At 36.5% G+C, this 14847-nt stretch overlaps 1 protein-coding gene across 1 annotated transcript; it reads right to left on the bottom strand.

The window, feature by feature from the left end:
• Window positions 1-332: 332 nt before the first annotated feature.
• Window positions 333-2073, bottom strand: LOC149846016 (alpha-amylase isozyme 3B-like). Its single transcript, XM_089997823.1, has 4 exons — window positions 1946-2073; window positions 1706-1838; window positions 771-1576; window positions 333-684 (listed from the first exon to the last, which is right to left on the bottom strand). Exons 1-4 carry the CDS (start codon window positions 2030-2032, stop codon window positions 433-435), a joined length of 1278 nt encoding a protein of 425 aa, XP_089853949.1. The 5' UTR covers window positions 2033-2073; the 3' UTR covers window positions 333-432.
• Window positions 2074-14847: the final 12774 nt, after the last annotated feature.

The following is a 14847-nucleotide window of genomic DNA, read 5'->3' as shown; positions in this document are numbered from 1 at the left end:
TGACCCAGACCCACCCCGCATATTGCTCGGGTGAGGTTCGAGTAGACCTGAATATTATTCGAGTTGGTATTTTTATGCTTGGAATCCGGGTTCTAGTCGGATTAAGCACCCGGTACAAACCCAACCCGTTGCCAGCCTACCAAGGCGCGTTGGTGTGTATGCAAGAGAACATTATGCCTGCAAGATTCGAACATCAAGGCTAGCTAGGCCAAACCCCACCATGGCATCCCGCGTGGAGCTAGGACATTGAGAAACTAGAATAAGCCAAAAGGAAGGGGAGGGTGTCGTCCACTGTCCTAAGTGCAAGTAAAATTCTAGGCAATGTGAAAGTGTGCGTAATTAAGGATACCCTTTTTAATTATTTCATGGAACAATTTATTTGTGACAACAATCGGAGAAGAATGAAGTTATTACATAGTTAATCCCTACATCCTACATTTTCTCCCAGATGGCGTATTCAGTCCCTGAAACTACGATCTTGTACTGAGGAGGAATAAGGCCGCTCACGTCTTTCCTGGTCCCTATCTTGGTGACGATCTTCTCGTCGATTGCCGCCAGGTAGAGGTCAGCTTCCGCCTTTATTACCCGGCACTTGCTTCCCGGATGGATACCATTCCTTTCCCTGATGCCAACCAATGCACTGATCTCCTTTCCATGACCCCAGTCGAAGAAATGATCGCAAAACTGCAGTACCACCACCAAACATCCATAAGAACAACGAAATCCATCATATAATAAATGAAGATATGAAAATTTTTAGTGCTGCTTACAATGGAGGGGACTCCGGGATGAGTGAGGATGTAAGCGTATCCCTGCATGACTTTATCCGAAGGGAATGGCCAGTATTTCTGGGTTGATCCCGTGTCGTGGTTGTCGATAAAAGTGACGGCTTTCTCTGGCATCCATCCGATCAAACCAGGAGGCTTCCCTTGTGGATCGATCATTCTCCACAGCTCCCCTTCGACTGCCGCCTGCAGGATGCCTTTGGTGGTGAAGTCGAACGCAGACGATGCCTCGCCGACGCCGTTCACCCAGTTGACGAGCTCCTGCCGGTGAGAGTCCTGGTTGTATGCCGGCTTGCCGTCTTGGCCATACTGCATAGATCCCCATATCTCGGCGACCGCGAACTCTGGCGAGGTGCGGTCGAGGTATCCCTTGGCGACCGCCGCGGAGTAGCCCTTGGCGAAGTCGAGGCGCCAACCGTCGAAGCCGATCTCGGCCTTGAGCCAATTGAGCCAGTCCGTGAGCTCCCTCTGGACCCTGTCGTTGAGGTGGTCGATGTCCGGTGCGGCAGCGAAGTCTTCGCCGGTGTCATCATGTCCGGTTCCGTCCGAGTACTGTGTGTCGCCCCTGCAGATTGCCCAGGGACCCCAGTCGAGGCGGTCGTCGGGCGTTCCTCCTTCGAAGATGCACCATATCCCCCTCGAGTCTTTCCTCTCCGCGGTTCGGTGGTTGATCACGATGTCAGCTACAGCCTTGATGTTGGAGGCGCGCAGTGTGTTGATGAGGTCCTTGAGCTCGTCTTGGTTCCCGTATTTCGATACGTTTAGGTCGTAGAGTCTCCCCGGCATGTAACCTTGATCGGCCGAACAAGAAACAAAATCAATATTTTTGTTATACACATACACACACAAGTGAAAGAAAAGCAAGGCTAAATTTTCGATCGCTAGCAATTTATGCGGAGTATGTAAGTGTAGTGAGTCACCTTCGGGAGAGACCGATTGAGAAGGCGGTGGCAACCACACATGAGTGACACCAGCTTCAGCCAATTGAGGCACTAGGTTCTTCACTACGCGGTACCAACCTTGTGTGTTCTTCCATGACTCCCAATTAAAGCCCTACGTAGTGAAAACGATCAGAGAAAGAATATGGTACGTGAAACGTTCAAGCTTGCATGCACAAAAACAAGTAGGGAAATGAAACAATGTTTTTTTTCGTTCTTCACCTGAAAGAGGATCTGTGCATCCGATACATGGCAGGCTTGCAAGATGAGGTTGCAGAGGAGAAAGGAAAAGATGAAGGCACGAGCCATTTCAAGTAGAAGAGATGGAGAAAGAGATAGAGAAGTAGAGGCTGTCTGCTCTCTCCCCGATGCTTACTCCGTGATTTATACAAGAGGAGATTGTTAGGAGAGGACGATGTTGATAAGAAGAGAAGTGAGATTTGTTTTTGTGGAAACAGGAAAAGGACAAGCCGTGAACCGTTCCCTACGTCCCAATCGGTTTCAAAAGTCCTGTTGAGAAATGGGCCCAAGATTGTTCAAACGGATTGCGGGGTCCCACTCTTCGTTTCAACAACAACCAGGTGACTCTCGACGATTTTCTTCGTTATCCACTTCTCTTTCTGTTGAATGATTCAGTGTTTGGTGAGAGACTGGAAGGATAACTCTTCTGCTGCGAGTACGAGTTTCTCCCGTCACACATTTAAAGATTTATTTTGTTTGGTTTACAAGAAATCCTTTCACCTTAGAGAAGAAAAACGGAGAGAGAAGGAAAAGTTTCTATGTCGCTAAAGATGGCTTTTCATTTCATGTCTAATGTGAGGTTCCAGGAAAAGGCGAGTGTTGTTAGGTATGGAGTTCTATACCCAATGTGAGGTACCCAGAAATGTTGTCCATTGATGGAAAGCACCAAAGAGTTCAAGCTCTTGATGAAAATTCGTCAATCAGGGGTTATGATCAGTTCTGTCCCTTAGGAACAAGATCCTACCCTTTTTTTTTTTTTTACATTTGAACAAGATCCTACTAGTAAAGTCAATCCCCTCTTTTGCCTTCTAGTTGTTCGTATTATTCATGAATAGTTTCCAGAGCCTTTGCTCTTTAAATTCTGAATTCACTTGTCATGGATGCCTGGTTAAACCAAGCAAAGTCGGTATACAATTCCACGTACACAAATTTTGGTTCTGGCCTAACCTAATGTATAGCACAAAATGCCGCCTTGTGCTATCACAAATCTCCTTGGTCTTTTCCTTTCTTTCAAAGTGCTGTTTTGAGGCAGCAGTACGTAGGAGTTGCAGTGTCAACACCTTGCCCGGTCATAGATATATAACACTTTGTGATGAGGGAGCCAATCAAGCCTCCTGACCGTGTTTACAATGCCTAATGATAGTGATAATAATCGATTGAACCCTTTTTACCCTCAAAATTTTGGTACGGAACATGGATTTTCTTCTTCTTACCTTCTCTCCTGCCTCTTTGAGAGACTATCACTTATCTCAGTTTGGTGATCGTGCCAAGTTAAGCAAGGTGAGTAAGCAGAAGGGTATCGATTCAACGGGGCAGGAAGTCAATGAACATATACATGTATGAGAGCCGGTCAAGTTACATGCCAAGATTTTTTTTTTCACGTTAAAATTGATTCTGCAACTCTAATTAAAAAGAAAAGACTTGAATCATCTGTACGCTATCTGATTGAGAAAAAGATGTGGTCAACCCCAACTCGTGTAATGCAAATAGAATCCTCAATTGGCCAGAAAGCACTACGTTAGCTACTCCTATGCATGTGAGTCAAAAGAAAACAGAGAAATACAAGAAAATTACATAAAACTCAGAAAAATAACAAGCTTAATTATCCAATTACTCTCAAAAACCCTATAACAAGTATTTATAACAAAAACAAAAAACCCTACCTTAGGTCAGATCTTGGATAGGATCTGAATATCTAAACGAACTAAAAGAATCCAAATCTAAAATGTAACTAAGTATCTCATTTGATCCATTAGATCCAATAACCCTTTGTTCTTCTTCTTCTTCTTGTATTTTCTTGGAGTTGGATCTGACCTTGTATCCATGACTGCATATATAACGCCATTTTTTTAAACTTATTAATTTTTTTTTTCAAAAAGCAAGCACATCGGAAGACTTTTCCTTTCAAAACACACATTCCAAACCAGAACCACAATTTTTCAAACACTTTGCATATTTAGGCAAATCAATATTTTAATCAATTTGTTGACGTACCATTTCAGCATTGGTATTAGGACAACATTATATTTACCATGTACCATTTCGTCACTAGCCTTAAGCCAATCCTAACGTACCATTCCGTCATTGGGTTAAAAACCAAAAATATTTTTTTCAATCATGCACAAGTCTTGGCATAAATTATTTTCATTCATTTATGAGTGTAAAGATTTACAAAATATATCATCTGTACACAACAAAGTACAAAAACAAAAAACAACTCTCAGAAGCAGTCCCAGATCTAGTACTACAGATGCCCTCAAGTCCTTTATGTTGTACCATCCACCCGTCTGCTATTAAACCTTTGAAAATAGAATAAGTATAAGAGTGAGACTACACATGTCTTAGTAGGTCTTTCACTAAACACATCCAGGTTCGTACAATGGTGAAAGTATAGATGAAACCAGCCCAGATCTAACAATTTCAAATTCAAAGGATAAACTCTAAGATAATCTCAATATAGAGTTCTAAACTTAAGCTATATATACAAGTACAAATCATCCCAATCTAGGGAAAGATGATCCAAAAAAGGCTCATTGGTATCTGGTGGCACAATCCAATTGCCATAAGCTTAAAACTATAGTATAACATACCTCCATACATCATATTCTCATGGTTTAGGCAACCCAAACTAACTTTACATATCGTGCCATCATGGTACCAACATCTTGGCCAAGACATAACTACCACCATAAAAAATAACATACAACCAACAGAACAATGTACCCGTTAGGTGCTGGCACCTTAGGCCAGAGCTCACAGTACCTCTCAGGTATGAGCCACAAGAATAACATCCATGTACTCTTAGTTATGGATAATAAAGCACCATAATTACCATCCTGGTACCTTGGTCTAGGCCAAGACAGAGCACACATAACGACACTCAACAAAAAGGCCAACTCAAGATACCCGCTCAGTACTACAAATCAATAACCAACACATATCATAAACACATACGGGTCAACACCCGATAAATCGTAAGGCAAACAACTATGGAGTCATTACCCTATCATCAAACTCTACACAACACAAGCTTTACATATTTTATACATTATCATGTATCATTGCCTTCATCGCTCTGCAAATCACGAACCAATTCTGAAATATCAGAATGCCATACAACTTTGAAACGCCTTGCCATTCTTGTGAGTTGATCTCTAGAACATTCAAACTATCACTGCATCTCTGACTTGCCTCATTCATCCTAGGCATACCAACATTGAACTATTTGTGCATCATCTCAGGCACTACAAATCAATCAACCATATTCATGTGCTAATGACATGCTCTCGTGTCAACATGTCTCCTTTGAACTAAGCACAACACCAATTGCACCTCGCACACCAGCTATGTCCCTCTAGACAACTCAAACTTTAAATCCAAGCTCACACATATCAAGATCACGATATGTATCTAGGTTTGGTCCCTCTTACAAAAGACCAGCCCAACACCAAAACAATATGATGCACCCCCATGTTTGGTACATTAGACCAAACTCTACTAAGAAAGCGAAGCCCATGCATAAAACCTCCAACACCAGCAAGGTAGAGTCCCAAAGATCCACTCCACATTAATATTAGGTTGGATCCCTCAGATCCCATGCTAATTATAAGTTCAACACATAAACAAAATATCAAATTCGATTTTCATCTCAAACCTAGCACATGCTAAGATTCATTTAAACTGAACATGCTAGAATCACATAAACAAAATTTTAGAAAACAAACATGCTGGGATTCATTCTAATCCACACATATTACATACTATGATTCAAAAGCAAACCCAAAACTCATTACCTACTGTGATTCAAAATTGACCCCAAAACTATTTTTTTGCTATGATTTAAAATCAAAACCCTAAAATTGATTTTCTTGCCGTGTTTTAGAATTAAAACCAAACTATTTTATCTACTGTGATTAAAAATCAAACTTCATAGAAAAACAAATTTGCTGCTACAATTCAAACTGATTTGCTTGCTGTATTTTCAAAATCAAAACCCAAACTGATTCTTTGTTGTGATTTAGAATTAAAACCAAATTATTTTACCTTCTATTTCATAATTTAAACCCAACTGATCTCCTGCTATAGTTCAAAACTCAAAAGTATCCACTTATGTGCTATGTTTAAAATAAAAAACCCACATGTGTTTCTGCTAAAAAAAAAACTCACATCTTAAGACTCATTTACATACTTGTGATTAAAATCAAAACCCTGAACATCATACATGTTGTGATAAAAAATTAAAACCCTGAACAAATTTATATTTGGTAATTAAAAATACAAAACCCTAAATGACATACATGTGGTTAAAATTAAAACCCCAAACAACATAGATGTTGTGGTCAAGAATCAAAACCCAAAACAACAAATTTTCTTCAGTGACTTAAAATTTGTTGAACATCAACCCAAAAAAAATGTTGTTTGTTGTGATTTAAGATCAATTGAGGTTCTAAGAATTCATACCTCAAAATTTTTTTTATTGTTTTGATCTAAAATCAAATAGGGTTCCAAAATCAAAACCCTAACAAAGTTTTTGTAGTTGGGGATTTAAAAATCAATACCCTTATGTAAATCCAAAGCTACCATTTTAACATTTCAGATTTAAAGCCTGAAAATAAGACACCCATCATGCTATTTGTAGAAACATCTAAGTATGGTCCTTCACAATCTATGCATAGAGGAATTAAAAAAAATGTGAACCCATTGCAACCATGATAGTTTTCTAGGAAACCCCTATTTAGAAACTTGCTGAAATCACAAATCCACATCAAGAATCTAACCTACACACCTATGCTATGTAAGGGAGTGGAATTTAAAAACCTACCTTGTATTAGGCCAACAATATAGAGAGAACAACAAGCAGATATGTTTTAGCCCCAATTAGAGCTGAGATCTCTCAAGATCAGTCGATCTCTCAAGATCAGTCCATCTTCACAATCCTATATTTTTGTTTTTTTGTTGGACACCCTCCACCCATTGCTCCAACATGAAGGGGAGGAAGAAAAGAGCAACCAGACGAGGGAAAACACACAGATCCCAAGTAGTTTGGGGTAGAAGAAAAAATATGCACACAGTTGCATGTGTGTGTGTCTGTGTGTGGGGGGGGGGGGGGGGGGAGAAGAGGAAAGAGATAATATGAAAGAGAGAGTTCATAAATGAAAAGAGGAAGATAGATGATTTAGCTTAGGTGATGTCTTCTTTTAAATCATTGTAATTTTGAAAAGATTTTTATATGTAAAACATGTGAAAACCAGATATCAAATAATAAAAACAGGTTCTCACTAGTGGATGAGACCGGGTCGAACTCAGGGAACAGGAATATTTCATATTCAAGTACACAAATCTAAACTAATCTTTATTGCCGAATTATTAAAATGTAAAATGTTCAAGAAAGGTAAAAACAACTAACTATTACAACAAATGAATACCCTTCGCAGAGGGCGTAAAGTGCAATATTTAAAAACCCAAAATCAAATTCCTAATTCTAAACTGAAAAGTAAAAGTCTTCTATTCTTGCACTTTGTGTCACGTAATCGCTTCCGCTCCAATCCTGTGCAATCATGCACAAATCAAATGAACACGAGCAGTACAAGATACTAACAAGTGTGTTATGAACAATGTAAATCTAGAACTGACCAAAGATCTAAGATATGATGAAACTTTATAAAGCAACTATACTATATGTAATCAACTCAAGAACCTAGATACAATGTAATGCAAAAACAACTAAACTGATGATGATATATCTAATGATGAAATACGATGAAATAAAGTGTGCAAGTAATGTACTGCAATGAATATTGAAGCTAATTAGGTAAACACAATCACTTATGCAAAAGAAGCAAAAAGACTAAACAAAACTTTTACAAGAATGAAAACCTAAAAGATTAACAAAAATTAGCAAAACAAGAAATGCAGATAAGGAATTATCTAAACATGAAATGCAATGATCAAAAGTAAACACAAAAAAATGAAACAAGAAAATAACAAGAAAACAACTGAAAATTAATTGAAATTGATTAAAAGAAACTGAAACATGAAATAAAGCAAAAACAGGAAATGAATTTGTAAGAAAAACAAGAAAATTAAATTGAAAACAGGAATTTTAATAAAGAAAACAATACATGAATTAAGAGTAAAACAAAAATCTACTGGGAAAACAACAAGTTAACGAGTAATAATAAAAAACAAGAAAAAAAAAACAAACAGAAAAATTGGTAAATGATCAAAACTGAAACAATTAAAAAAATATAGAAAACGAAAAACTAGAAACAAAAATGAAACAAACAAAAACAGAAAAACTAAACAAATGACTGCAAAACAGAAATTGAATGAAAGAGAGAAAAACAAAACAGGGAAATGAACAAAATTAAAAACAGAAAATTAGAAATGATTCAACAAAACAGGAATTCAGAATTAAAAAAATATGGAATTTAATGCATAATCAAAACCAAAATTACTGAACTTAAATCAGAGTTTAGGAAAAGAAAAAAATTGCTGAAATGAAATTCATGCTTGAATCAAAATTGCTAAACTACAACAAAACAGGAAAATGAAATGGAAATAGGAATTTTAAAGAAAACAGGAATTGAACTAAAAACTGGAAAATGAGGTAAATAAAAGCAGAGAATGACTATAACAGCAAAAACTGGAAATTAAAAACTGCAATATGTACAAACAGGAAATTACAGAGAACAATACAGGAAATTCAGGAATTAACAAACAGGAAATCGATTTAAAGAAAACTGGAAACTGAAATACAAGAAAAACAAGAAATGAAGATAACCAAACGTTAAACAAGAAATATAATGAATGCAAAATAGGGAAATCTATGCGATGAATGAATCAGACTACAAAAACAAGAAATGAATGGAAGAACACTAAAAGCAATGAGAATGAAAAAAAAAATCAGAATTATAGGAAATCATAAATTGCAGAAAATCAACAGATGAATAACAGAAATTCAAATGCTAATAACGAAACAAGATTCTACTAAAAAATTAAGGGAATTAAAGAATGCTACAGATCTGATGCTTATTTCACAATGAGAAATAGGTAATTACAGAAACATGTGATCTATTTTTTTTCTGGAATGAACAACGATAAAAAAAAACATGCGATCTATTTTTTTCTCTTCTTTTTTTTTTCATTTTTCAGAAACAAACACAATACAGATTGATAATACAAAGAAGAAACAGATGAATCTGAAGAAGAAGAAGAAGAAGAAGAAGAAGAAGAAGAAGATGCAGAACCTACCATACCAGAGGGGTTAGAGGAGAAGTTGGTCTCCACCATCCACACCGTTGCCGGATTGAGTAGCCACCTCCACCGAAAAGAGAAGAGAGAAATAGGGAGAAGGAGAAGAAGGAGGTAAGAAGAGGTGGAGGGAAAAGAGGGGAAAAGGGAAGACTCAGGCGCAAATGGTGAAGACTATTATTTTTTTTCGTTTTTGGGTTTTTAACAACAAGCAAACCGGTTTGAACCGGTTTGTTGCTGTTTAGTTTTTTTTTCAGTTTAAAAAAAAAAAAAACAAACCGGCTTGAACCGGTTTGTAACAGAATTTTTTTTTTCAGTTAAAAATCAAAAACCGTGTAAACCGGTTTATTAGAAAAAAATTTCAAAAAGTTACAAACAAAACTTTTTTTTTATAAAGAAACTCAAAATAAAACTATTCTACTTATTTATATAATTTTTTTCTTTTCTAAAAAAAACAAACAATTAAAATGATTTTATTAACAATATAAAACTATTTTCTCCATTTTTTATTTTTTATTTTTATTTTTAATAAAAACTAAAACTAAACTACTATGTTAATATCAAACATTAAAATATGTACTAAAATATACAAATAAAGCTATTTTTCATACATTTTCTGTTTTGAAATCATTTTAGCTCATTTAACGAAAACTAGCATAAACTTGGGTTTTTCAACATTTTTTTTTATAAAATCATGCATATTTTAATGTTAATTCACCTTGAAATATATGCATGATCATTAGGATAATTTAAACCAAAAATGAGATTACATGTCTCATTAAGGTAAAATGGTGGGGGTTGAGCTATTCACTTAGTCGATAGCTACCCATGCCAAAAAGACCATCCTGCCCTCAACTACAAATTAAAGTCCAACTATGACCTTACCATACCGATTTTGCCCTTAAGAGAACATATATTTACCTTTTTGCCATCTACCTAGAAAACCATATTCTTTTTGTATAATCTCATTCATATCCTCAAGACAAAAATATCCTTAATCATTTATGAAAATTTCACACATCGCCCTTGCCAAATTTCCCTTCTACTTTAGCAATAATGATAATTGTGTCCCCAAAACACAACAAATTCAAACCAAACCCAATTTTGATTGAACGAGGATCCAATTTTCATAATGAACCCATTAATCATCCAAAGAGCACATCAAAATGCAAGAAAATATCATATTTATTAAATAATTACAATAACAAAGGGTCCAAAAATTCACGGCGTTACATCTACCTCTCTGAAAAAAATTCATCCATGAAATTTGATCATACTCAAGAATTTTCCAAGCATGGTTTGTTAGGCTTTTTGTGCGCACTCTGATCAAATAATCTAACCTTGAGGATCAAAACTCTACAACTCATCTAGATCTTTCAAAAATTATCAATATACTAAAATAATATGGGCTATCACATGCCAATCACAAGTCTTACTATCATATCTCAATCATAATCTTATATATTGGTGGCAAAATGTTAGCCAAACATGGATCTCGGTCATTGGACTAAATCTGAACTGCTCTTATACCATTAAATGTAATGCCACTTTTTTTCAAAAACTTATTTTAAATTTTTCTTTTTCGAAAAGCAAGCACATCATAAAACTTTTTTCTTTAAAACCCTTTTTCAAAACACGGGTTCCAAACCAGGAGCATAAATTTTTAACTTTAGGAAAATCAACATCTTAATCATTTCATTGACGTATCATTTTGACATCAGTAGTCGGCCAACATTCTGTTTTCCATGTACAATTTTGGCACCAGCCTTAAGTCAATCCTAACGTACCATTTTGGCACCAGGTCAAAACCCAAAACATTTCTCTTAATCATATACAAATCTTTGCACAAATTACTTTCATTCATTTATCAGTGTAAAGGTTTACAAAATATATCATATATGCATAAAAGATTACAAAAACCAAAAATAACTCCTAGAAGAAGTTCCAGGTCTTGTATTACAGATGCCCTCTAGTCTTTAGTGTTGTACCATCCGCTCGGTTGCTATTGAATCCCTGAAAACAGAACAAGTATAAAAGTGAGACTACACGTGTCTCAGTTGGTCTTTCACTCAACACATCTCTGGTTCATAAAGTGGTGTAAGTATATATGAAACCACCCCATATCCAACTATCTCAAATTCAAAATATAAACTCTAGGATAATCTCAACATAGACTTTCAAAATCAAGCCATATATAGGCAAGTATAAATCATCCCAATCCAGGGAAAAATGCTCCAACAAAGGCTCACTAGTATCTGATGATGCAATCCAATTTCGATAAGCTCATAACTATATCATAACATACTTTCATATATCATATTCTTGTGGTTTAGAAAACTTGAGCTAATGCTTCATGTATCATACCATCATGTTACCAACGTCTTGGCTAAGACACAACTACTATCACAAAAAATCACATACAACCAACATAACAGCGTACCCGCCATATACTGGTATCCTAGGCCAGAGCTCACAAGAACAACGTCTATGTACTCTCAAGTATAGACAACAAAGTACCACCGCGGTACCTGGGTCTAGGCCAAAACGTGACACACACAATGACACTCAACAAAAAGGCCAACTCAAGATACCTGCTTGGTACCACAAATCAACATCCAACACAGATCATATAAAACAACAGTTATGGATTCATTACCATATTGTCAAACTCTGCCGAACACAAGCTTTACATATTTCATACATTATCACGTATCATTGCCTTCATCGCCTTGAAAATCATGAACCAATTTTGGAATATCAAAATGCCATACAACTCTGGCACGCCTTGCCATTCTTGCAAGTCGATCTCTAGAACATTCAAACTATCAAATCTCTGACTTGCTTCATTCACTGTAGCCATACCAACATTGAACTATCTATGCATTGTCTCATGCACTACGAATCAATCAACCATACTCATGTGCTAGTGGCATGCTCTCATGCCAACATGTCTCCTTTGAACCAAGCACAACTCCAAATGTGCCTCGTGCACCAACTATGTCCCTCTGGACAACTCCAACTTCAAATCCCAGCTCGCACGTATGAAGACCACAATACGTAGTTAGGTTTGGTCCCTTTTACAAAAGACCAGCCCAACACCAAAACAATATGATGCACCCTTACGTTTGGTCCCTCAAACCAAACTCTACTACAAAAGTGAAGCCCATGCATAAAACCTCCAACAACAGCAAAGTATGGTCCCATAGACCCACCGTACACCAATATCGGGTTGGATCTCTCAAATCCCAAGCTTAAAAGCATTAACTTGCATAAACCTACCAAAAAAAACCTGACCAATAGATGAAGGGAGAGTCACTTGGAGGGACACAATTGAACATCAGTTTTGAATTTTTGAACAATAGCCATCATTATAGATACAAACCTATGATATAATATAATAACTTGTAGTAAACAAAACAGCTTGCAACATTGAGATCTCAGAAGTGGTATGAGGAAAGAGTATGAATTAGGGATGACTAGATCTTGATCCAACTATAACATTCCCCTCAAAACAATACACAAGTTGCTCCCTTCAGAAAACTTAAGCCTTGCTTGGTGATTATTATCTTTTTGTAATTATTATTGCCCTTGTAACTTTAAGATAAGCTCTCCTATATTTGGTAATGCTTGATAGTTTTGGTTATAATCCTACTAATAATGCTCTTATACTTCTTATCCACAAAGTGGGAGAAACAAAAGCCCAGTGTCAGCCAAAAGAAATCCTATACTCTAACATATGATGTGAGGGGATCTATGTTGATCCTAGCCATCCAACTAATGTATTTAAATGGCTATAATTAGTGTCTCTAGGTGAAAATGTGGATCAATCTTAGCCATTGGAAGAAACAAAAAAAAGTGTTAGCATGGAGGCTAGTTTCCTAAATAACAAAAATTCTCAATTTCTCTTCGCACCATCAGTCAGAGAGTTCAATACAAGGATCCAAGGCGCTGGATGTAATATGGACGGACAACAAAAGTTTTACCATTTTTTTTTATGAATACAAGCCCACTCAGTGTCTCAGACAAAAACTATTTGGAATACGACTCGGCAAGTTAATATAGACAACTCAGAAATTTTTATTTTTTATACTTTATAAATAAGATTTTTAAAGACTAAAAATACATTAAAAAAGAATACATTAAACCCATTTAGCAAGTATGAAGAAATAACAATACAACCAACAGGGTCTCCATTGGTCTGGTAGGAGCAGCTAGTGCATGTCACCTTGTGTTGGGACATTGTAGGTTCAAAACCCAATGATATAGTTATATAACTGGTAGGGGTCAGCCTAACCCTAACTTTTCTTTTCAAAAAGAAAAAAAAATGGCAATATATATAGTAAGTGGTTATTAGGGTGCCTGCTAAGATTAATACAAAGGAGATGGGAGAGTGACGCTAAAGAACACCTTAGTGGTGTCCCAAACACTAAATCCTATGAGACTACAAGGATGGAGCAATAACCTAGAAAAACTAAATATATATATATTCTGATCCTTACACAATAAAAATCTAGGACGGTTAAGATTCGAATTTAGACCCAGGGTACATAAAAGAAATGAGGAAAATTATCAGGTTGCAGGTTTTTGCACAAACAAGGGCTTAACAAAAGGGAAAGCAATCACAATAGAAAATAATAATCTAGACAGGTCTGAATAACAATGATCAGAACAATTAGTTTCAGATTTCAGTGAGGTGCAGTTCAGGAAAAAGAATTTTAATAGTGGATGCTGAAATAACAACAACAATATTGTTGGTTCCCAACAAACAAAATAGGCAGACGTCACACAATCACACAAGACAGTGATAACAAGGCTGAACAACAATCAAATCTTCAACTGTCTTCCCGACAGAACCTTATATTGTTAACACAAATATATAGACACCGTGATAGGCATTAACAAAAATTAAATCAGAGCAGGGAATGCGTTTAAAGGACAATGAATGAACCACGTACAAAATGGTAGCTCTTGTACATGGTTAGGCATGCTCCTACAGACGATGTATTCCAGCTGGTATGAGAATGCCACCAAGGATTCAGTATAATATGATGTTAGCAGTAAAACACAAGAACATAGGAGCCTTTAATAGATATGTGAGGCAGATTCACATCGTCAACATATATTACAAAAATAGCGCACAAGGTTCCTGCCCTACTATCACATATTTGAATATGAATAAACGTGAAGCACAAACCAACTGAGTTCAGTTATGAATGAGATACAATTAACTCTCGAACAAACTCTGTCCCAATGTGACACTTCATGTATAGTTAATCACAAACAAATCAGAATAAATACATCTCAATGTTCAAACTAGGACCTAAGGATGTTCAACTTAGAAGGCCTCCCCTATTATCAAGCCTTTAACCTCAATCAGAGATTCCACTTGATGTCAAACTAGTTCCAATACTGGATTTAGAGAAGACACTGTTGCTGTTAAAGAAAACTCCCTTTAAAGAAATGTTGGAGAAGGACGATAGTCTCTCTTCATCTCTTCATTGGTGACCTCGTGTGGGAGCTACCGTGTCTGGAGTGACCGTGCAGAAAGGTGGCTGATTGTGTGATCCTAGGTCTGACTGAGTGTTGCATTGGAGTAATGCAGGAAGCCTACGACAGACAACATTAGAGCA

The sequence above is a fragment of the Nuphar pumila genome, chromosome 2 (genome assembly GCF_984573655.1).
Source record: "Nuphar pumila chromosome 2, dmNupPumi1.hap1.1, whole genome shotgun sequence".
Taxonomy (NCBI): domain Eukaryota; kingdom Viridiplantae; phylum Streptophyta; class Magnoliopsida; order Nymphaeales; family Nymphaeaceae; genus Nuphar; species Nuphar pumila.
The sequence above is the reverse complement of the archived record's forward strand: the minus strand, read 5'-3'. Positions and strand labels throughout refer to the sequence as shown.